A 23,243-nucleotide genomic window follows, 5' to 3' on the forward strand; every position below is an offset into this window, starting at 1 on the left:
CCATGCAGTCAGCATTTGCTTGCCATTCAGATCTCAGCCTAAAAAGCCCTCCTGAGAGCAGCCACCATGGACCCCTCTTTGTGCCTGGTCCTCCCTCATGTACTGCTTCTACCATGGACTGAAATGACCTCTCTTATTCAAAGGGTTATTTGTCTATTGCATGTAGCACTCTACCTTCTCCATGACCACTATCAATGCCACATAAAAACAAGGGCCTTGGCCTTTTTATTCCCATAGCATGTATTCAGGTGCCTCCCACAATGCCTGACACACTCAGGCATGCCACATTGATTTATTGCATAAATGAATAAAAGCTAAACAAATGATGAGATTACAAAAGAGTAAATACAGAAGCAAGCAAAGGTAAAGATACCACAGGGACCATCTTTACACATGACCTTTGCAAACAGCAGGGCCCTTCTTTTCTTTACTCTTCCTCTCCTCCCAGTTCCACCACCTTCCCCATAGTCTGACCCCTGTCACACCTACCAGACCCCTCCTTTTACCTCAGAAAATTTCACCTGTCTCCACAAAAAGCTCATCTCTGTCCATTTGTAGGGAACTGACCAATGGCTTTGGTGTCTTCCAGGATGTCCTTGTGGCCTTCTCTGCTCTGAGATGCTGGAGAGGAGAGGTCAGACTAGGGTCCCAAAAATGAGAGTAAACATAACTGTTCCAACTCCATGAGTCTCTATCAACACAACTTTGTCTGTACTACATCATGCAGGAAAGGCAAACAAATTTTTCTTGGCTCTGTGGAAGCCAAGCTCCTATAGGGAGAAAGCTTCTCATTTCTTCTCATTTCTTTTGTTCCAATTTGAATCAGACCTTCAAGAATAGTTTTCTCCCATTCATCATTCAAACTTCTTAGTTCTATTTCAAGAGAAACTACCCTTTGTGTTCACTGTATTTCTAAGAGATGGTACCAGCTTCCCCAAGTCAGTTTCCATGGGTTTCCTTGACTCTGGCTTTCCCATTACTTATAGCCAGTGACAATCCTCATTACCAGTGTGTGCCCTCAGACTTCCCACTGACATGGCATGGTCAGTCTTCATTTTGGAAACTTTTGTTGTCTCCTTCATGATTTCCCATTGCTGTGAGCACAAAATGCAGTCTTCTGAGGAATCTGGCTCATGCCTGCCTCTTCAGTCTCTTCCACCTATGTGTCTGGCTCAAGCTTTATCAAGCTTAGATTAGTTCCTCAAGAGCATTCAGCCCTCTTCTTACCACAGATGGCTTTCTTCTCGTCTTTCAGAACTCAGGTTGGGTTTTTTTTGGCCCTTTTCTGACACAGTATACCCTTACCCCAGAGGGTTGGCTCCAGTAACACTGAGAACCCCTCAAGAATAAGCTTACAATAGTAAATTATAATAATCTATTGAAAGATCTACCTTCCCACCTGGGCCAGAGTGGGAAGGGCCGATGACTTTTGTTCTTCTTTCATGTATGACTTGTTTGTGTCTGTCTCCCTCACCTGGTAATGACCTTGATGAGACTGGGAACAATATTTTGTGTTCACTACTATATCCTTAGTGTGTAGCAGAACAGCTGACACATGATAGGTACAAAGGTCAACACAGTCTCATATTTATCTCATTACCACCAACTAATTTCCAGTGAACACTTTTTGGAAGTTGACTCTGTGCAAAGCATTTGTAAATCATGCCATTTGATTCTTACAGTTACTGTGACAATTACAGTCAAATCACAGAAAATTCCAGAATCACAAAGGCATTCAAACTCATCTGTATACATATAGATGTATACATATACATTTATATACATATATGTATATTTATCTATGTATACAATACATATAGCTTTGGGCATATATATTTGTGCGTGTATATGTTTTCATATATATATATATATTATATATATATATATATACTTATGACAAACTTTTACCTTTTTACTTAAAAGAATTTATAGCTTATCTTTGGCATACCTGAATTGACAGCATCGCTGACCTTGTACTTTGAGACCATTCTTCAGTAAAACATGAGTTACTTGAACGCAAGCCCTGAAAACTACAGCAGCTAATCTGATAGCCAAGAAAGCTACTATCTAGGGGCAGATAGCAGTGACAGCTTGGAAACACTAGACAAAAGGATGATACATGTCCCAGATGAGACAGAGCAAGATGACACAAGATTCCATCAAACTAATCAGAAAGGTATATGATTCTTAAACTTATAAATTATTTTTAGAAATTTCTACTTAATATTTTTGAACCAAGGTTGGCCTGGGGTAACTCAAACCAAAATAAGAGACTCCTATATTCTTATTCTTTGAGGTACGGACTGTTATCAGCCCCATTTCACAGATAAGAATAACAAGGTGCAGTAGCTCATCCAAATCACAGGCAGAAAGCCTCAGAACCACAGAGGCATTCAATCTCAAGAAGTATGGGCCTTGAATCTTACACCCTCCTCCAAACTGTCCTTTCATCATATTTATTGCATGTGCTATAGTTATTTCTTCCCCTTAGCTGTGTTTTTCCAAGAAGGAAGCAAAGCAGGAAAGAATGAACTGAGAACTAGCCATCTGAAAATAATGATAATTTAATTTCTTCCTTTTCTATTATCATTCCTTTTATGTCTTTCTCTTGTCTAATTTTTCTGACTACAGTTTTTGCATAGTAAGAGAAACCACCAACAGAATGAAGAGACAGCCCACAATGTGGGAAAAAAATGTCTGCCAGCTGTTCCTCAGACAAAGGATTACTATCAAGAGCATATAAAGAACACAAAAATAATCAGACCTCCCAAATGTGAAGCCCAATCCAAAAATGGGCATTGAAGATGAACATACACTTGTAAGATGAAGAAATATAACTGGCAGGTAAATAGATGAAAAAGTGTTCAACATCATTGGTCATTCAAGGAATGCAAATTAAAACGACACTGAAATTCTATCTCACCCCAGACAGAATGGCTATCATCAAGAAAACTAATAACAAATGCTGGTGAGGTTGTAGGGAAAAAGGAACCCTTCTGCACTGTTGGTGGGAGTGTAGACTGGTGCAACCACTGTGGAAATCAGTGTGACAATTCCTCAGAAATTAGGGTTAGAGGTCCTATTTGACCCAGTTATTCCCCATTTGGGTATCTTCCCATAAGAATTTAAAAAATCATACCACATTGATGATGTGCACCCATGTTTATAGCAACACAGTTTGTACTAGCTGAATCTGGAAAACAACCCAAATGCCATCAGCCAGAAATGGATAAAAAGGATGTGATTTTTTTACCATACAATGGATTACTGAGTTCCAAAGAAAGATAAACTGGAGACTTTTATAGGCAAAGGGATGTAACTTGAGACCATTCTTATAAGTGAAAAGAACCTGATGCACATATGCAAACTTGGTATTGTCTCTAGTGTGAGAAGCTGAAGGAGTAAATAAGACCTAAAATGTACAATAGATTTTGTAAAATGGGAAGAAATTTCAAAATGAAAGAGAAACTGGGATGGGGAGTGTAGGAAAAGAAGGAAGAAAAAAGCAAAAAGAATATATGAATTAAGATGGTTGTACTATTCATTTCTCTTGGAAATTTCTCTTGTACTCTGAGTATATAATTAAAAATAACAATATGCAATGTATTAACCATTGTTATCCTTCTATGAGCTTGTTTCGAAATTTTGTTGCTTTATTCTTTTTTTAAAATAAAAATAAAAATATATTAGCCTTACTGGACTCTTTTAGAATATTTTACTGAGTTTACACACTTGTAATATTCAAATAATGGAACTTAACAAAAAAAAAGGGCATACAGATGAATGCCCATTTTGTATTTGTGTATTCAAAGTGGTTAGGATAGATATATAGTTACATTCTCTTAATGAATAGAGCGATTTGTTCTAATGGTTTTTGTAAATAGGATATTATGTCCGCATCTTGTACAGCAATTAACCACTAGGAAGAATGTATGCAATGTGTGAAATATTGAAATTGTCCTATCAATTTGATTTGAAACTGTCTCATTGCTATTTGTTTATCAATAAAATTATGGGGAAAAAAATATATTAGCCTTTTAGTTGTTTCGCTAATATCATCCACCAGGTGGCAGTCACAGCTCCCGGATAAAATCCTGTTACATTGTGTGCCAACCCACCCACCACCACCCCACCCCAGGAGAAAGGTGAGCAGCCTAGGTTCAAAACACAAACTGTCTAGATTTTTGAAATGGCACTTGGAGAAAGTACTTTTCCAATCCTAATACTTACACTGTGGGGTGAGTGGCCCAGGTCACAGATCCCAGGGCAGGTGGAGAGCCTGGGAGCCCTTAGGTAATGCCCAAGGCACAGAATGTAGGATGTAATTCCAGGCCACAGAAGAGATGACGTGTGCCTCCCTCCTCCACTCCTCCTCAAGCAACTTCCAGAGCTCAGGGGAAAACCAAAGCATACATATTCCTAGACGTGATTCCATTTTGCCAGTGGCAGGCATGGGGACACTGGATTCCCCGAGATGTCCTCAAATGACTGACAGAGGAGGGTCTAACAATCCCACTGCTCTTGAAATGCTTTTTCTTTGCCTTCTGCTACGTCTGACACAGGCTTCTGATAACTTCTACTGTGTTTCAGAGGTCAAAGCAGTATGATTCCAAGTGGCGGCTGGGGATTGGGTGGTCCTTGCTCAAGTCCTACCCCAACTTCCATAAAGCTAACCGCAGGGCTTATCTAAGAAGGAAAGTGGACTAGTTCCATGGGAGGGTGAAAAGGAAAGCATATTCTTTAGAATGGAGAAATTCATGTTAGTTCCAACACACACATGCTGTTTTAACCCTCAGAATATAATATAATTGCAATGTATCATAACTGAGGTCTTTATTCTTCAGTCAGGATGATAATGGTACCCAAGTTTAAAGGTACCTGATGGCTCAACCCTGTCTCAGTCAAGTCAATGAATCTTCCAGGCTGTTGCTCAACCTGAAGACAATATCTACAGTCTCCATCTTTGGCCCTCAGGAATAGGAAAAACCAGGCCTCATAGGTCCATGACCAACACTGAATTGGTTAGGACTTAATGGATGGGAGGACCCAGCACCCTGTGGGAAACTGCAAAATTATAGCAAGAAAATTGAGCACCCTAGTCCCCCAACACACACTCCGCTGCTGCCTCATCACCACTAAACTAACATGACCACATATTTCACTCCCATATTTTTAGCTGTTTCCTCTCAGTGACTTCTTATGTAATTATTTCTAACTCATTTTCCTTCCATAACCTCTGGAATTAAAATAACACTTAATCAGAATTAGAATCTGTGCAGTGTATCTGAACACTATGCACTGCTTGTTAAATGATTGCCCTTTCAAAGAAGCAAAGAATTTTAATGAGAATTCAGAGGACAAGGAGGAAATGGTATTAAAAGTCTCTGTAATCAATGCCCTCCTTCTGAGGGTTCTGTGTGTCCAAGCAGGATTAGAACATATTTTATTTCTGTTTCATGCAGGTTTTGCCTTTGCTAATGCATTTCAATGGAAAAGAATTAGTAATGCATTAAAACTTGTATGTCCTCCCCAAATACTAGAGCACGTGGGATTTTGCCAGTACCCAGTTGGTTCACACATGTCTTCCTCACTGCCCATGTTTCCTCCAAATTGTTTGCATGATGCCGTCTGTAGTCTCAGCTGTCATCATCTTAGTTCAACTTACCATCAAACATCAAAATACATCCCCCCAAATTCTTCTTCTACCCACCCCCAGCCAGGTCTCCGCACAATTTCTAGAGTGATCACAAATCATCTCATATCTCTTATTTACAGCCTCTCTGCAGTGGTTCTCCTGAATACTAATTCAAAATTAAATTGTTTAAAGACTTAAAGTAAGAGCTCAAACTATGAAACTACTAGAAGAAAACTAAAGGGACATGTTTCATGGCTTTGGACTGAGTAAGAAATTTTAGAGCAAGATCTCAAAAGCCATGACAACAAAAGCAAAAATAAATAAGTGGGATGAAATCAAACTTAAACCTTCTGCATAGCAAAGGAAACACACAATAAAGTGAAGAGGCAAACTTCAGAATGGAAGGAACCATTTGCAATAATGTACATTGATAAGGAGTTAATGTCTATAGTACACTAGGAATTCACACAACTCAGTAGCAAGGAACCCACTTAAAAGTGAGAAAAAGAAGAGTGGGCAGGGTGGTACACAGCTATAATCCCAGCACTTGGGAGACTGAAAAGAGGAGAATCACTATGAGTCCAATCTATATAGTGAGACCCTGTAGATCTTGTACTAAACACATTCAACAAGAAAAATGAGAAAAAGAGCTGAGAAGAAAGGTCTCCAAAAAAAGGCATACAAATGACCAGTGGACATATGAAAAATGTTAACATCAATAATCATTGGAGAAATGCAAATCAAAACCACAACAGAAGTTAGAATGGCACTACAAAGGATGAGAAGATGTAAAGAGAAACCTTGCAAACTATTGTGGAAGTGCAAACTAATACAGCCATTGTGGAAACAATATAGAGACTCCTCAACACCACAAAGTTAACAATAAAGCTGAAAGAAAATCCAGTCTCCACTCTGGCTAGGAAGACCCCATCTTCTGTGGTGCCTCCACTTAGCTCAGGTCTGCTCCTGCTCCATCCCCTTCGTGCATCCAGCCACACTCTTTTGCATGCATATTTACCAAGCTCTATCTTGCCTCAGGACATGTGCACATGCTGTCTCCTCTGTCCACGAAATGTTCCGGATTTCAGCATGGCTTCTTGTATCTTATTATGAAAATCTCAGCTATCAGAGAAGCCATCTTTCAACTCTCAGTTAAAGTACTTATATCCCTCCCCTAGTCACCTCCAGACTGTCCAATTTTATTCACTCCACACATCTAGTATTAACATTTTCTTGCTTATAGAGGTATTTAATTGCTAATTGTCTGACTTTTCCTTCCTGAATGGAAATGCCAAAAAGACAAGGACTATTCTGATTCTGTCTCCACAATAATCCTAAAGACTAAAACAATGCAAATTCTTCTTAGGTTAGTGATTAAGTGAATAAGAAAATTCCCTGATGGCTGGGCATGGTAGTGCACACCTGTAATCACAGCACTGAGGGTCTAAGGCAGTAGGATCACTGAAAGTTTAAGGCCAACCCGGGCTAAAAAGTGAGTTCAAGGCCAGCATGAACTGCATAGTGAAACTTTGTCTCAAAAAATATAAATAGCTAGATAGATGAAAAATTCCCTGATGTAATTCCCATCTGTAAATTGACAACTTTGGCTAACAGTTATCAAGTTCAAAATTCCTGTTTGTGAAAAAAAAATTCACATTTGTGGATTCATATTCAACCCACTATATCTCAAGGTTGTGTGTCTACAAATTTAACCAAAGTTGAATAAAAAATATTCAGAAAGAGGGCCAGCCAGTTAGCTCAGTGAATTAAAGTGTCTGCTTAGGCAGAGACAGGGCTCAGGGTTTGATCCCCAGCGTGCAGTGCTGGCCCTACCCCTGGACCTGCGGGAGATGGTGATTGAGACTGTGCATGGTGGCATGTGCTTGTAATCCCAGTGCTCAGAAGGCTGAAAACAGGAGCATTGCTACGAGTCTGATCTGTGTAGTGAGACCCTGTATTAAATATATTCAATTTTTTTGAATATTCAGAAAAAATCTGAATTTGTACTGAATATATAAAGACTATATTCCTAGTTGTTATTCACTAAGCAATGATGTTTAACAGCTATTCATATTGCATTAGCTGTCATAAGTAATCTAGAGATGATTTAAAGTACACAGGAAGATTGTGTAGCTTGTTTGAAAACACTATTATTTTACATCAGGGGCTTGAACCTCTATGAATGTTGGTGTTCTGTGGTGGAAGTGGAGTGTGTTCTGGAACCAATGCCCAGTGGATACAGAGGGAGGCTATGATGCCTTATCTTTGCTAGACATTATCTCCTGAAGTCCTCTGAACAGCTCCCCAAGATGTGTGGACAGTTGTATTTCCCTAAAATGCAGAGAGCTGAAATAATTCACACACTTACAGAAATGCATGCACACACACACACACACACACACACACACACACACCCCACAGTGTGCATCCAAGAGTCCAAATTTAGGCCTTTGTCTCAAATATGTAAATGAAAAGAGGACACAGACCTTGCCTGTTTCCTGTGCATAGTGCTCTAGGGGACTAATAATGGGTAAATATTTGTTGAAGAAATGGATGCCTGATTGATTGGATGAATATGTAAACTTCTGGATAAAATTCTTTGAGATGAAGGCAGATTCTCAACAGAGTAGCCTCTGGGCCCTGACGACTCAGTCTACTTAAGCCTAGACAGGAGCCAGCTCTTGCTTCGCACCCCTCCCCCACCTGCCCTGGAGCTTGGTTAGAGCAGCTTCAGCTCAGGAGGCCCACCCACAACCTACCCTAGCTCTGCTCTCCCAGCACCTCCGAAGTCTGGAATGCCAGCGTTTTCTTGGCAACTAGGTGCTTGCTACCAAAAAGCAGTCATGTGAAGTTGCCCTAACAGCTGTCTAGAAGAGCAGAGCTGTGGGCCTAGAGAGCCACTGCATTTTCCCAAAATCCCCAGGTAAACTTGCTGCACATTAGCTTCAGAGTCTTCAGAACTACCTATATCAGGAATTCCAATCTTTTCTAAGTACTGGCACCCTATTAGCTGTCAGGCTCTCTTCTTACAGCAAAGAATTCCTCTGAACAGCAATTTTGAAAAGCAGTCCAGGAAAGAGAACTCACCTTGGTACACTGTTACTCATCAAACATTTATGAAACCCACACTGCAAGCTGGGCACAGTACCGACCCTGAGGACTCAGATCAAGATGATATTTGTCTTCTTTCCTCCTCAAAGGGCAAACATGATACATAATGAAAATGACACATTGTAGTAAATGCTAAAAAGAAGTGGGCTTCTGATAACAAATAAGATGATGATGAAGACGCTATTGCTGTGGTTTGAATATACCCTCCAAACTAATCTTGAAATTTGTCGGTGAAATAGTATTCACCTAAAGTAGGCAGCTCATGCCTGTAAGTGGAGCCACAGCGGAGGCTGAGGCAGAAAGACTAAGAGTTTGAAGCCAGCCTGGGAAAGTTAGTGAGTCTTGGCTTTAAAATAAAACATTAAAAGGACTAGGGATGTACTTAGTAGTAAACCCTAAGTTCACCCCAACACTGCACAGACAGAAAGGGAGAGAGAGAGAGAGAGAGAGAGAGAGAGAGAGAGAGAGAGAGAGAGAGAGAGAAACAGTAATACAGTATTTATGAGCTGATGATGAGGTGCAGATTAAAGCTGCATCCTGCAGTGGGGCAGTTATCCTAAGAATGGCTTTGTTAATGTCTGAGCTCATCTTGCCCTCTATCCCCTGCCTGCTTCCTTGCCTTTCAACCGTGTTAGAAGAAGATCTGGGGTTCAATCCAAAGTGTCCAGAATGTCCAGAAAGCTAGTCTGCAGATCCAGCTCGGCTGGAGTTTGTCTCCCGTCTGTCAGCACTGATTCTGCTGCAGTGTGTGCATCCTCAGTGTGGGAGAAGTCTCCTGCTCCTAAGATGAGAGGAGACAGCAAGAGCTGGGCACCGCAGTAGCAGCGCAAGGCCTGGAGTCTGGTGCTTTCTTCATCACCATGACAACCAGTGTAGGCTGCAGTGGGCAGCAACTGAGAACCCACAGGAAGACACTGAACTTGGGAGAGGGGCAACAAACCTGCCGCCCTGAAGTGGTGACCCTGTCTTCCTTGCTGCTTTCACCTAAGGCACCAAGTTTGTAAGCAAATAGGTAATAAAAGCAGCAACAGTGATTGTGATAACCAGAGTTGCCATTCACCCCAGTACTGGCTGCGACAAGACGTTGCTTTCACTGCTCTCATGACCAGAGTATAGATCCCAACTTCCAAAGATTATGGAGCTCTGCTTTTTCTTTTTCTTTTTAAAATATACAGTCAACATAAAAAAAAAAAAACAAGGATTCCAGTTTTCTCCCTTTATGGATGACACCATCCCTGCAGAACTGCCTCAGGCTGACAGAGGTAAATATCAAGGTGGGTAGAATAACCTGTTATGGGTATGTCTCTGTATGCGCATGTGTGCGTGTGTATGTGTGTATGTATGTATGTGTGTGTGCATTACTAGTGGATTCCAGATAGAAAGTTGCCTTTGATAATTGAGTTCCACTTTTCTTCTCTTTCACCCTTAGCATATTCCCTACTCATTTAGCCCACCCTCCCCCACACTCACTCTCTATAATAGCTCTTAGGAATGGCTGCTGCCCTGACTTAAATTGGACATTTATAAGACAATGTCTAATCCTATGTGCATGCTTTCCAATTTCCAATTTTATGCTTTCACTTTATTAATTTCAATTTTTGACTGGTTAAAAAAAAAAAGTCACTGAGGACTGTGGCCACAGACTGACCATTGCCCTCAAAAGGATGATTTACTATAAATCTAGGTTCCAGCATTCTAAGTTGGATCTTCTAGGCTATACTGTACAGTAATCACATCTGTTCAAGAACAGCTGTTCAGGCTGTGGCAGAAATCAAATCTGTGCATTCCAGGGCTCCAGAGCTCTAAAAATGGCACATACTTTATCTCGTTCATAAATATATATAAAATCAAGAATACAAATTCTCTGCAGAAGTCTATTTTCATGCTTCTGATATTCCCATGTAGAACTGAAATGTTCAAGTGTTGTTTTAAAATTCACAAGGACATACCAGTGACAAAGCTACAGTTCCACTCCTCTGAATTTCAGAACTATTTTTGTGAAATCACAGAGACCATACAGAGAATCAAAGGATGAGATGCATAAGAGGAGGGCTGGCTTTCTGTACCAAACATGTTTTCAATGATAGTTCTATAGAAAAAAAAAAAAGGCAATCCTTTCTTAGATCAAGGAAAATCATGTATATCCATAAATATGGGTTTTTGCATTAATATATGATGTATGTAGAGGTCATTCTCATCCATCTACCTATCAGTCTACATCCTCTCACTCAGCTAGCTAGACACTGTATCTTAGGCCCATCCGATTTAGGTTACTTGGATCATTTCTTAGTCCCTAATAATTTGTGGGATGATATAACTAGCACAAAGAACAGCCATCACATTATTGTTAAAGGTATCTTTGTCAAATCAAATGAAGGATAAATTACTTTTAGGTGAGTTTATAAATGATATGGAAAAAAATAAAAAAATAAATGATATGAAACCCTTCAGTACTTCTTGGGTTTTTTTGGGGGGGATACTGGGGGTCAAACTCAGGAACTTGTGCTTGCCAGGTAGGCACTTATGTCACTGAGCTATCTCCCTAGCCCTTCTTGTTGATATCTTAATGCAGAGGGAAAATGAAATTTTAATAGAAATTTGTATAAGGAGTGGGGAGAAACAAGACCTTCAATCTGTGTGTCTGATTTTGAATGGCAGTTTTGTAATTTGCTAATCTTTCTAAATCTTGGTCACATTATACTGAGCATAATTACAGTATCTATCTCATTGCATTGTGGGTACAATTGACAAAAGGGGCAAGGACATCAGTAACCCAATGCCTGGTATCTGGTACATGGGAAATACCAGATATGTGTACTAGTAGGTACTATAATTCTTGTTTCTAGACCTGTTTCTGGAAATCCTAGGTTTACACTGGTAGAGAAAAAGTTTCTTTTCCTTGTTTCCTGTGCTAAATTGGTGACTATTTTCCTGGTGATTGAATCAGAAAGAAAGAACATGTACTAAAAAGTTTGTATGCCCTCAAAGTGAATAGTAATGATATTTTAATCTCTTTGCCTCCGCTCCTAAAAATGTATATCCAACTTTTTACCACTGAACCACAAACATGGGTCTTAAGGGAAGCAAGCCTGTGTAGCCAATAAGACCTGTAGAGGTAGCTTTGAGCCACTTGGCATTGAAAAAATTCAGACATCCATACCACCACTTTACTAGAAGCCTACTAATTCTGACTTTAGGCAAATCTCTTAGTTGATAGTTAAGAATTTGATCTCATTTTAGGACTCACAACCAAATCTGTTCTCTTGGTTTATCACCTTTTCCCTGGACCTTCAAATATAACACTTGGACCCATATTAGGTTTAGGAATAAATTTTTAAAAACAAAACATAATTTTAGAAAGAAATCTTGATTCTTGCTAAGCCAGTGGCAGTTAAGTCATAGGGCACCAATCAGGATTGGATACATGAGAATGAGAATCTAAGTGTCACCATCTCTTAGCTGTACAGCCTTGCGCACGTCTCCTACTATCTCCATGGGCAGTCCTGCATTCTGTTCAGTACTTTCTGGAAGCTTCACCTGGCCAATACGTGTTAAGTGTCCAGGATGTAACAGGTGCACAGCAATTCCTAGTTTCCACTTTCAGAACCAAATCTTCAGTCACTGCAGTCAGGAGTGCTGAGAGTGATCTAATAGTTGAGGCTATCCCACTTTCCCATCTTATTCCCACTCTGCCCCTTGAAGGTCATTGGAATCAAACCTTCCTCCAACAGTTAAACACACAAACGCCCAGGCCATTTGCTGCTCAGATAAGAGAGGTAAACCATGTCTTCTTTCCTCTGAATATAAAGGCTTCAGGTCTTCACTAGATCCTACTAAAAGAAAAATGCTGCTCAGATACAGATTATCACTACCACTCTGTTTTCTTTCTGGGTAATTTATTTCATAACAACTTTCAAGTACTTCTTTGTCTTTAGTAGGTTTGTGGAGTCATTCTCATGTCTGTCTGCTTTTTCTCTCTTTTGGTATTGGCAGTGGGAGAAGGGTTGAAAATAATCTCTGTAAAATGGTGACATTTGCTTGATCACATTGACATTTTTTATGGTATCAGAGCTCTGCTTCCTGAAATAGAACTCCAGCGAAGAGGATAAAGAAAGCTCAAGCTTAGCTTCTGGCGTTCAGATTCTCTGATTCACCATCCTCCACCCCCACCTACCCACAAGCAGTTTTTCACTGACAATCAGATTATACGCAACACAAAACACTGGTGGCTTGCATGCATTCTGGATTTAGAGGCTGCTGTTCATTTTTAACTTCTTTGAAACAAACTACATTTTCAGCTTTGATCACCATGCTGAGTCACAATAAGACAGGGCCAACAGTGACACCCAATTTGCTAGAAAAAGATTAGAACTGAAAATATCCTGGGAAGACTCAAGGCATGTCAAAACAAAATGTTCTCTAATTGGTACTGCTAGATAAGGGTTCTGAATTGTTAAGAGTTTAGTCAAAGCCAGAGGGTCCTATCCTGACAGCATAAGGGAAGGCAGTGCTGAGGCAAATTTGCAAAGGAAAATTCTGAAGAAATGAAACAAAGTATTGGCAGATTTAAGACCCTATTGCTTGTCTGAAGTATCATTTCTGGCTCTTGGAGAAATGAAGGCTGGCCCAACCCAGTTAATAGCATAACCAAAATAGTTTTGAAAAATTATGGCTCCTTTTGAGAGTAACTTCTCTTTTTCTCTTCTGAAGTAGGAAAAGAGGAAAGAATTTCTGGAGAATTAACTGGAAATGGGATAGCTTCTAACAGAGGTTAAAAGCTAGAAGCTCAGTAAAATAGATGTGGATGTTGGAAACGGCTCTGGATACAATGAACAAGGGGCCAAACAAAGCTGAACAGAACCTAGCAGAGCACATGTAGGGGTGACAAAAACAAAGTGGGGTTTCTAAGGCCTCTCAAAATAATTACACATATTAAAATATTACAGTAGGATACTCCATGGGAATCATACATTACCTGTAAATGGAGTCTGTATCCTAAGAAATTTTAAGTAAATTAAGTTTCTTCATAGTATCAAAGTTCTCAAAGGCTTAGTAGGCTAAGCACTATTTTAGCTTTCCAAAAGTGGAATACCTCATATTTCATGATAGAATTTTTCTATTTTTGTCTTTTAAAAAAGCAGCTCACAGAATCATTTATTCAGTCTTAGATGAAATGAATAAGCTGAATAAACAAATAGGCAGTTTTTCTAAACTGTATTACTATCCTATTCTATCTTATTTCTCTGGAAAGGATTTTCCTAGTCCTCTGAAGATCATAACCTGAGAAACAAAGATCATAACCTGAGAAACAAATATTTCTTCTCATTATTGTCATATTTTAGGGAGAAAATTATTTCTTAAATATTAACTCACTTCAATGGCACTTCCAATTATTCCTTAATTTTTAAAATCTGGTTTATGACTTTTTACGATTTCAAAAGTGTTTCTCAAACTTAAATGTTCTTAGTTTGTGAACCAGGTGTGAACGCAAATGTATTATCAAGAGAGGTTCTCAACCTCAATTAACTTGAGAACCTGTCTTCTTGGGTAGGTACTGAACAACCAAGAAGGCAAAGCAGCCCAGCAATCCTCTCCACAGACACACCATTCTGTGATTGGAACTGGAGCTACTGAACCTCCATATTCCATCAAAATAGAGCTGCTACCTCATTTATAGGTGATGCATCATTTCCCTAAAATAAATATTTCCCAAACTAAATTAAATATAGTCATGTTCTTTTTTTTTCTTCTTAAAATGCTGAAATCATTCCAGGATGCCTGGGGATACCATGAAGTCAGCAACTGAATGCTGCCCCTGCCTCAAATGTTGCAGGGGCCTCTCAGGGCTAAGCCCTTCACTGAACTTTGAACACACATTTTTGGAGTTTTGTCATCCAAGAAGGAGATGCTTTTTGTCAGAGTTCCCGTGAACTAGAGCTCTTAAGAATCCCAAGCACTGCTGGTCTAGCCCTTCCTTCCCCTCAAGGTCTCCAGTGGCAGGAAAAATTGCATGTGAGGAAAGCCAATTCAGAAGAAAAGGTCTCACCATCCATTTGAGAGGACAAGAACTTCTAATCTTGAGAATATTACACACTTGGCAAGAAAGAGCAGATACCATATTAAATTTGACAAAACAAGTATTTTCAGACATTAGATCTTCTTGCAATTGATCCTTAGAAGTTTGAGAATGTAGCTTAATATATAAACACACTATAGTATTCTATGGTCTACATGATGCACATACCAAATCAAACATAATACTTTCAAGTCACAAACTATAGGGATTATTATCCCAGAGAAGTGATATCCTATGACATTAAGGTCTATGCAGGAACTGGGAGTTCAAAGTCAAAGGCATTTGTTTTCCAACTTGGGCTGTAGGTCAGTGGTACAGCACATGATTACCATGCATGAGGCCCTGGTTTCAATCTCTAGCACACGCACATAAAAGAAAAAAAGAGACTTGTTTTTAAATCTTTGAGGGGTGTGGCCCAAATCAAGGTTCTTCCCTGACAAACATCCTAGGCCCGAAACAAACATTTGTTCTTTTACTTATTTTAGACAATTGGCCTTAAGCAGGGCTGCTATCCTCCACACACACACTGACTACTTCAAATAAAAAGAACTCTGCGGGGCAGCATGTGAAGCAATGGCACAGGCCCAATAGGCCACAATCTGCAGACACTCACAGGCTTCTGTGAAAAAAGACTACTTACCACAAGCTCTGAACTGAACAGGTTTTCATTTTGGTTTGTTCTGCCTTGACCCAATAGTAACTCCTAATATTTTTTAAATGCTACATTCCTAACCATGGAAGTATTATCCACTTACATTGAAAAGAAATAAGATTATTAAAAGAAATCTGAGTTAAAAGTTTTATTCATTCAACATCTCACATTACAAATATTTAAAAATTATATGCATACTGGTATAAATAGTCATTTGCAAACTATTTAATAACATTAATTTTCCACTAGCACTTCAACAAATGAACTCTTTTAAAAAAGGAACTGTGTTATATAACTTAAGAGTAGAACATACAAAAATAGGAACTTAACGTGAAAATGACTTTAATAAAAAAATGAATTACCCTTATTTAAAATGCTATAATAAATACTACAACCTCCCCATACACAGTAAAAACTATATGGAAATTCAGCCAAGTAGTACAATTAACTGACATACTTAAATAACTTTTCCTTCTGATAATATGAGCAATACACTGGAAAAAAATTAGGGATTAGTAAAAACTAGACACCCACTTGCTAAAAGTTTCACTTCCAAAAAATATAACAAAAATCTGATGAAAATTATAAAAACTAATTATACTTTAAATTTTAAAAATATAAAAAATAAAACAGTTGAATACAATATTGTCCCAATTCTTACAATGCTATCAATCACAGTAGCTTTAAAATAAGATAATAAAATAAAGCAAATGACCAAAACCTCTTTTATTCCATTTTTTAAAAATAATCTCAAATTTACATTAGTAGAAAGATTGATTTCTGATTCTTTTCTTTAGAAACACCAGCAAGAAAGAGGATTACTCTTTAACAGTAGAAAATGACATTTTTAAATGTCTGCAATTAAAAACAAAGAATTACACTGCAAAGATCTTTCAAAAGTTTGAAATAAGTATTGCACATAACTTGAAGTTAACTTGCCACAACTCATCACATTCAAGTTTTAAATCACCTTTTAACAGAAGATTCAACTCTTCAAAACAAAAGGGGTGAATTATCAAGTCTTTCCAACAGCACTCTCATAAAATGCTAAATTCATTCACTGCAAATTTTATTTTGCATTCTGCAGAGGTCTGTGTATGGAGAAGTATATATATTATACCAAAGCGTGGGGACAAGAAGGGGGGAAAGAGAGGGTTTCTTTACATAGAAAATAATCAGAAACACTTTATTTTACATTGCAAAAATAACCATGTAATTACTCTGTAACTACATTGTAAGTACATGGCTGGTGCCATGCTAGTGCGCTAGAACTACATGCTTGGTAAATTGAAGTGATACCCTAAAATCTGTAAACTAATTACATGTTAATTATGTTTGAGTTACATGGTAACTCCCAACTACAATCCCATGTAATCTGAAGGACATGTAATCAATAAAGTTCAGAGTAATAGATAATCATTGTGTATGCCCTGTAAATTGAAGTATAACCAAATAATCTGTAAACACGCTTGTCACACAATCACAAGTAAATATTAGTAGAATAACAATTTCTTACATTAGTCATGCATACTAACATTACACACCTGTCCCATGGCAGGCTATTTTTTTCTTATATGTAATTTAAAAGAGCAGACATCTCTGAATCAAACACTTAACATCAATTTATTAAGATTAAAAATGGCTAAACATTCACCAAAAATGTCTGCATTTTATGAATAAGTTTAAAAACTTAGTAAGAACCTGTAGACAATTTTGTTATTTTAAATTTCTACCTTATTTTATGCATTTAATTTTTTTTAGGAACTACAGTGTTATCTGTCATTTTCATGCGAATTTTTTTCATTAATTTGTGACTTCATATATACTATTTCTTAAATTATAGGTACACCAATAGCTGGTGCTGGGGAAGGATGTTTAAGCAACATGCTTTCTCTTCTCTGCAGACTCTAAAATAGCATTGCCAGTGCACAACATTCATAATTTAAAATGTATGCAGAGCACTGAAATGTATAAAAAGCAGAATATAAGAAAATAAAATTTATTAAAATTATTTATATTAAAAAATGAAGTATATGAAGATCTCTCAGTAATAAAAGTACAAAAAGCTACTCTTTGCAATATGAAAAATTGAGGTATTGCATAAAGAGATATCCCGTCAGTGAAAAGTGTGCCTAAAAATGTTCACTGTTGGAAAAACAAGATATACAAAAGTAGTGCATAACAAATATACATTATGTGCATGACAAAATAAGTTAGCTACAAAAACACTGTACCGAAATTCAGCAGGTCATGTACAAAGGGAAAAATTATTATTCAAAGCTAGTTGTCAAACAGTGTTATTTCTTGTTAACTCATCACACCTGTTTACTGAGTAGGAACAGCACGATAGCACACCCCAAGCCACCTACAAGCATTTAAAGGAATAAAAAGAGGCAAATGAACATTCCAATTAGAATCATGTAGTTCAGGAGAAAAGAAAAAAAAGTCCCTGACCAGCTACATGAGAGCACCCTCCATTCGCATGACTGCTTCACTGTTTGCAGGGGATTCTTTAAAAGCAGTTCCCTCTCTGTGTTGGACTCTTAGACAGCAAATGTCTCCATTTTGACCTTTGGAACTAAACAGGTATAATTCATTAAAGCCTGAATTAAAAATAAAGGACTGCTTTTCCTAAAGGTAATCAGTAGGCGTCACCAACCAGGTGGTTCCACAGCACTGCTGGGGCAAGTCTTTGGTTTTGAAGGATCCAAGATGGTACTGTTAGGTAGCATAACTAGCGAGATTGCCATTAGGTTGTTTGTTTCTTTGCTTGTTTTAAAAGTTTTTACATACAGGCCATAATCCTTTGAATGATGGATAGGGCATTAATAAGAGAATGTCAATCAAAAAAAAATTTACTTCCATGACTAGAGCTCCAAGAGACTATTTTAAATTTACTCCTGAAGCATACTGTTCAAACATGTAAGAATGCCTTTCAAAGCTAGAATTTTATTTATAATAAAGCATGCATTACTTGATGAAGTTGGCACTTCAAACACTGACTATGTCCCATGCTAAGTTCTGAAACTGTAATGTTATTTTATTTTATAGGAAGAGTAAGATAAACATACGTACCTTTGCACAGATTTACACAGTTACTTATTTCAACAGTGCAAAACACTTTGCAACTACTTAACTTTTTAAAACTGTTTTTTCCCCATTTTCTATGTTACAACTAAATTACAGGATATCCAAAGTAATTTTAAATCTAAAAGTAAGCCAATTAGCAGCCAATCTGTGTATTGTTTTTGCCTTCTGGTTTTGGCTACAAGTGTACTGTAACACAAAAAAAATCAAAAATGATATCCTTGAGGTATCTCTAGATCTGTTGTTAATGTCAAAATGGAGAGCAAAGGCTGATGGACACCTGATGAGTGTTAGTGAATTAGGATACAGAATTTTATGCATCAACAAAAATAAGATTTGTACATTTGTTCTTTAGGAGAGGAAATGCTAGTATCCCACCAGTTGTCATGAATTCTAGCTTTGGTAGGTTTCTTGGGGCTGTGACAGATAAGTCAGTTAAATAATAAGTGCATTCCCCTCAGTAATAATTTACCCAAATATTACATTCTCAATTTTCGAAAGTGTTTAAAAGAAAATAAACCTAGCTCTGCCTACTTCACTATTTTTTCTGATGTCGTTAATAACTTTGAGGCATGGTGAAATTAACTTCAGCCCTCAAACCCTTAAAATTAATTATAATGCTGCTCAATCTTGCTCATGCATTTGTTTGTTTTGACATGCTCTTTCCTGTTAATAATTATTAACTTCTTCCATTGCTGTTAAAAGACTAAAAAGGGGATGGAAAAAAAGAAACAAGAAAAGGAAGGAAAAAGGCAAAAGCACTTCCCTGGGGGAAAAACTGTCAGGATAGACCAATAGTGTTATTGTTGCACGGTTATTTTAATAAAAGTATTCTTATATGTTATATTATTAACAATAATTTAATTAAAAACCCAAAATACTCTATTGTTTCATTTCTCTGTTAATATTTCTCTCTCCTCTAAGAAAATGCTGCAGGAAGTTTGGATCCTCTTGGTCTCTAGCAACACAAGAGAATAAAACTTCCATACAACATGATGGTAATATGAAAAAGGAGTTCATATGTATTTGCAGTGACACAAGAATCTACAAAACACCTATATTATAGGTCATTCTTTTCATTATACTATTGTTGAGTAACACACCGCTACAAAAGGACATGCCAGCGTGAAGAGATTGAAGAAGGGGTCAGAATTAACAGAAGAGTGCACTTATTCTGAGGCCTGAAAATGAGCGCTGTAGTTAGGTATCCTTTAGTTCCAGCGGAATGAAATATGCCGAGGGCGGTCACCACCTTCCTTCACCAGGGGCTTGTGGAATTCCCTGCCAGCACGAGAATGGATAGCAGCCCAGCAATATTCACAGTAATACTGCAGACAGGTAACATTAGCACAGAAAAATGGGGCAAATTTTCCCCCACAACGGGCCCCTTGACATTCATCACACAGTTGATCATCCAAGACATATGGCTTAACTTCCACCTGTAATCAAAAAATAAGAGAGTTTACACTTTACAGTGACTGGACAAAGTGATTCTTGCTATAGGTACAGTGCATTTCCATCCACTAGCTGAAATCTGTGCCTTCCCTTTGGAAGTGCCAGTAATTCATTTACAGAAATGAAAGTAGTACATCTTTAAGAACTTCTTATTCAACTTTTATATTCATTACTTTACATTTTGTTATTAAATATACACTCTTCAAAGGGGAAAAAGGATTTCTTCTAAAATCAATATGAGGCCAACTGTTCATAACATGGTGAGATTAAACCCATAGGAGAGTTTTCACAGACACAAACCCTCACTTTAATTCATGGATCTGGAATTTTCTCATATGTGAAATTATAATTTAAACAAAATCAACTCAGAGCTTTCAAGCTCCACAAAATAGAATATCAAGATTCCAACTGGTAGGAAGATGGGTGACTTCTACATCACAAGCCTCTGAGTTGGCACAAAGTCTGGCTCAGGGTTTCTATTTACAGAGCCCACACCTCGGGTTAAAATCATAACCTGGAATTCTGGTTAAACCAGACTCAATCATGGTACTCACAATCTCAAACCTAGCTTTGTTGTCAACAAGAATGGTTTACTTGAGTCTAAAAGTCAAAGGTAACTTTATTAAACTGGGCTTGGTCCAGTGTTCCATAGGCCAACCTGTCATTTGAGCCTCTTAAGCATTAAAAATAACCTGGCTATTAACTCACCATCTAGAAAAGAGTTGGTTATTTTTAGTCCTAGAGAGGCTCCTGCTCAAACTCCCTCACACCAAGCTATCATTACTACTCAGCCCATCCAGTTCTGACAAGGAGTCCTGATAAAGGTGAGCCATGAACCAAAGGACAAGAGTGACATGGAAGACTAGGAAGAGCAGACATAATGAGACCATCAGGCTACGGGTTCCCAGGCTGCTCCATCATCTCTACAGTGCACTGACCAAAGGACTTCATTGTAAAGGACACAAATTAAGCCTGAATTTTTAATTATGAACCCCACAACTCCTAAGTTTATGTTGGAATGCAGCAGCAAGATGTACATGTTTTTCAAAGTTAAAAAAAAAAAGTAATTAGGTCTGTCAATGTATACTTCAACTAACCTTGCCTCTTTTTGTTTATAATGCATATTTGTTTAACGTGGTCAAAATATTGTAGGATGACCAGTATTAAAGTTGTTACTGCTACTGAAATAGAATATATCTGACACAAAACATAAACAGTGAGTGTAAGCCACAACTCACTAAAAAGTTTCTATATCTCACACTGAAGACAGCAAAATAAAGTCAATCAATAAAGACTTTTGGGCATAATGCGCTGGAGTATTAGATATCAATGTCAATGCTAATGAAACTGTCAGCGTTCCATGAAAGAAAGAGCTCACGCCAGAATATAAAACAACATGGTTCTTTCTTCCTCAAGGACTACTTATGAAAAATAATTCTCAGTTGAACAAAATACTATATTTAGTAATGTAGCTGATATATATTCTGGTATTCATTTCCTATCTCACCCTAAACAGTTTGTGGATGGGCATAATGATTCTATGTACCAGAACACATACTTAGGAGATCAAGGGTGCTTATCCTAGGCACTAAAACATTTACTGAATGTATGAAACATGAAAAAATAAGTATGTGAATAAAAATATAAAACATAACATAGAGTTATTAGGTTTATAATAATATGAAATGCATTGAAAGAAAGAAAAAGTCTGAGGTTTTTCTCCGGTCTTGTGAATCAGAGAAAAACCTAATAAAAGAGAAGTTTTGAAGATGCTAAAAACAATGCTTAGTATTACTACCCAATTTTAGATGGAAAAACAGACTACAAATGAAAAGATGATTTATTTTACTTAATCGATTTAAATGAAAGCTTTCTGAGATAGTCCTAGAAATGAATCAATTCAATGTTTCTATGTATAGTGTTTTTTTGTTTATTTTGTTTTTTGGGATTTTTTGGCAGAACCAGGGATTGAATTCAGGTCCTTGCGCTTGCCAGACAAGCACTTATTCTACTGAGCTATCTCCCCGGCCCAATGTATAGTGTTTTAAAAATAATGCTTACTATGGAATAATGATTGTTCCAGGATAAAACAGCAACACCACCAGGAAGATGCTAAGTGTGTTCATGTTTGTATCCCTAATATATTCAGTACACAGGATTCAGCAAATCTTTATCAACCAAATGAAGGAATGAATGAATAACTTAGGAAAGATTAACTCAAGTAAAGTAACTATATTATTCTGTACTCAAAGAACTAAAAGAGAAGAAATTCACAGGAAATTCTTATAACACACATCTAATTAACTTTATAGGTCTCAACAATGAAATACTTAGAGGACCACTCTAGAATTTTCAGGAATGTAGTCTAGGACTTACCCGTTTATCTATCTCTCCATGCTGCAGCTGAACAAAGCGGGCACTGATAGCAGCTATGTAACTCTGTTGATTAGAGAACGCGACTCGCCCAGCTCCTTTTGGGTATTTCAGCTCAGGGTCTGTATCAATGCCAGCATAGCACACACCTCCATACAGGCGATCCATAATCATGGCAAGCTCCACTAAATAAAAAATGAGCAAAGATATTTGATATCAGAAAAATTCATCTCACTCACCAAGGTTTTCATCAAAAGCAGTTAATTTGTTCACTGAATTCACATCATGGTAAAAATTATTAAAATCAAACCCATTGCTATAACCAATTGCCCAATGGGTTAATCATTAATTTTTATGAGCAGGTCTTTGCTATTTTATAATACATTCTCTCAATTTTCATGATAAACCTATGAAGTAGGCGGCAATTTCCTGAGGAAGCTGAGGAAAGAAAGTATGATCCATTTGTTCAAAGTGACAGATTTATAAGTATGTGACAGTTCTGGGCTTGGTGCCTCCATTCATCTGCTCTATACTGTTTACTGCTATACATTTATTAGTAAGATACTACTTACTATAAATACTTAAATAAACACTAGAAAAACATCTAGCAGATTACATTTGGGGGACCTTCTAACCTGTCTCCAATTCACTTCTTCCTTTTCCCTATAATCTAGCTAATCACCTATTTTTCAGTAAAGTGATGCATTTTCATCATGAAACACTATACTTTTACAATAGCATTTGCATTCATTTTATGTCTTATGTCACTTATATTATTAAATATCAAATTATTCAAATTTAAGGACATACTTTCTTTTCTGAGTTTTGTTTTTTTGTTTTGTTTTGTTTTTTTT

General features: G+C 37.5%; 1 protein-coding gene across 3 annotated transcripts in view; it reads right to left on the reverse strand.

Moving 5' to 3' along the window:
* Nucleotides 1–15,607: 15,607 nt before the first annotated feature.
* Nucleotides 15,608–23,243, reverse strand: part of Cpeb4 (cytoplasmic polyadenylation element binding protein 4) — a 70,383-nt gene continuing 62,747 nt past the window's right edge. For all 3 annotated transcript variants that reach the window (XM_004644830.3, XM_004644827.3, XM_004644828.3), the window contains 2 exons: nucleotides 22,393–22,574; nucleotides 15,608–20,000 (listed from right to left, as the gene is read on the reverse strand). In XM_004644830.3, the coding sequence (XP_004644887.1) occupies nucleotides 19,773–20,000; nucleotides 22,393–22,574 (410 nt within the window). In that variant the 3' untranslated portion in view covers nucleotides 15,608–19,772. The remainder of the gene's footprint in view (nucleotides 20,001–22,392; nucleotides 22,575–23,243) is intronic.

The sequence above is a fragment of the Octodon degus genome, unplaced genomic scaffold (genome assembly GCF_000260255.1).
Source record: "Octodon degus isolate 3935 unplaced genomic scaffold, OctDeg1.0 scaffold00212, whole genome shotgun sequence".
Lineage (NCBI taxonomy): Eukaryota > Metazoa > Chordata > Mammalia > Rodentia > Octodontidae > Octodon > Octodon degus.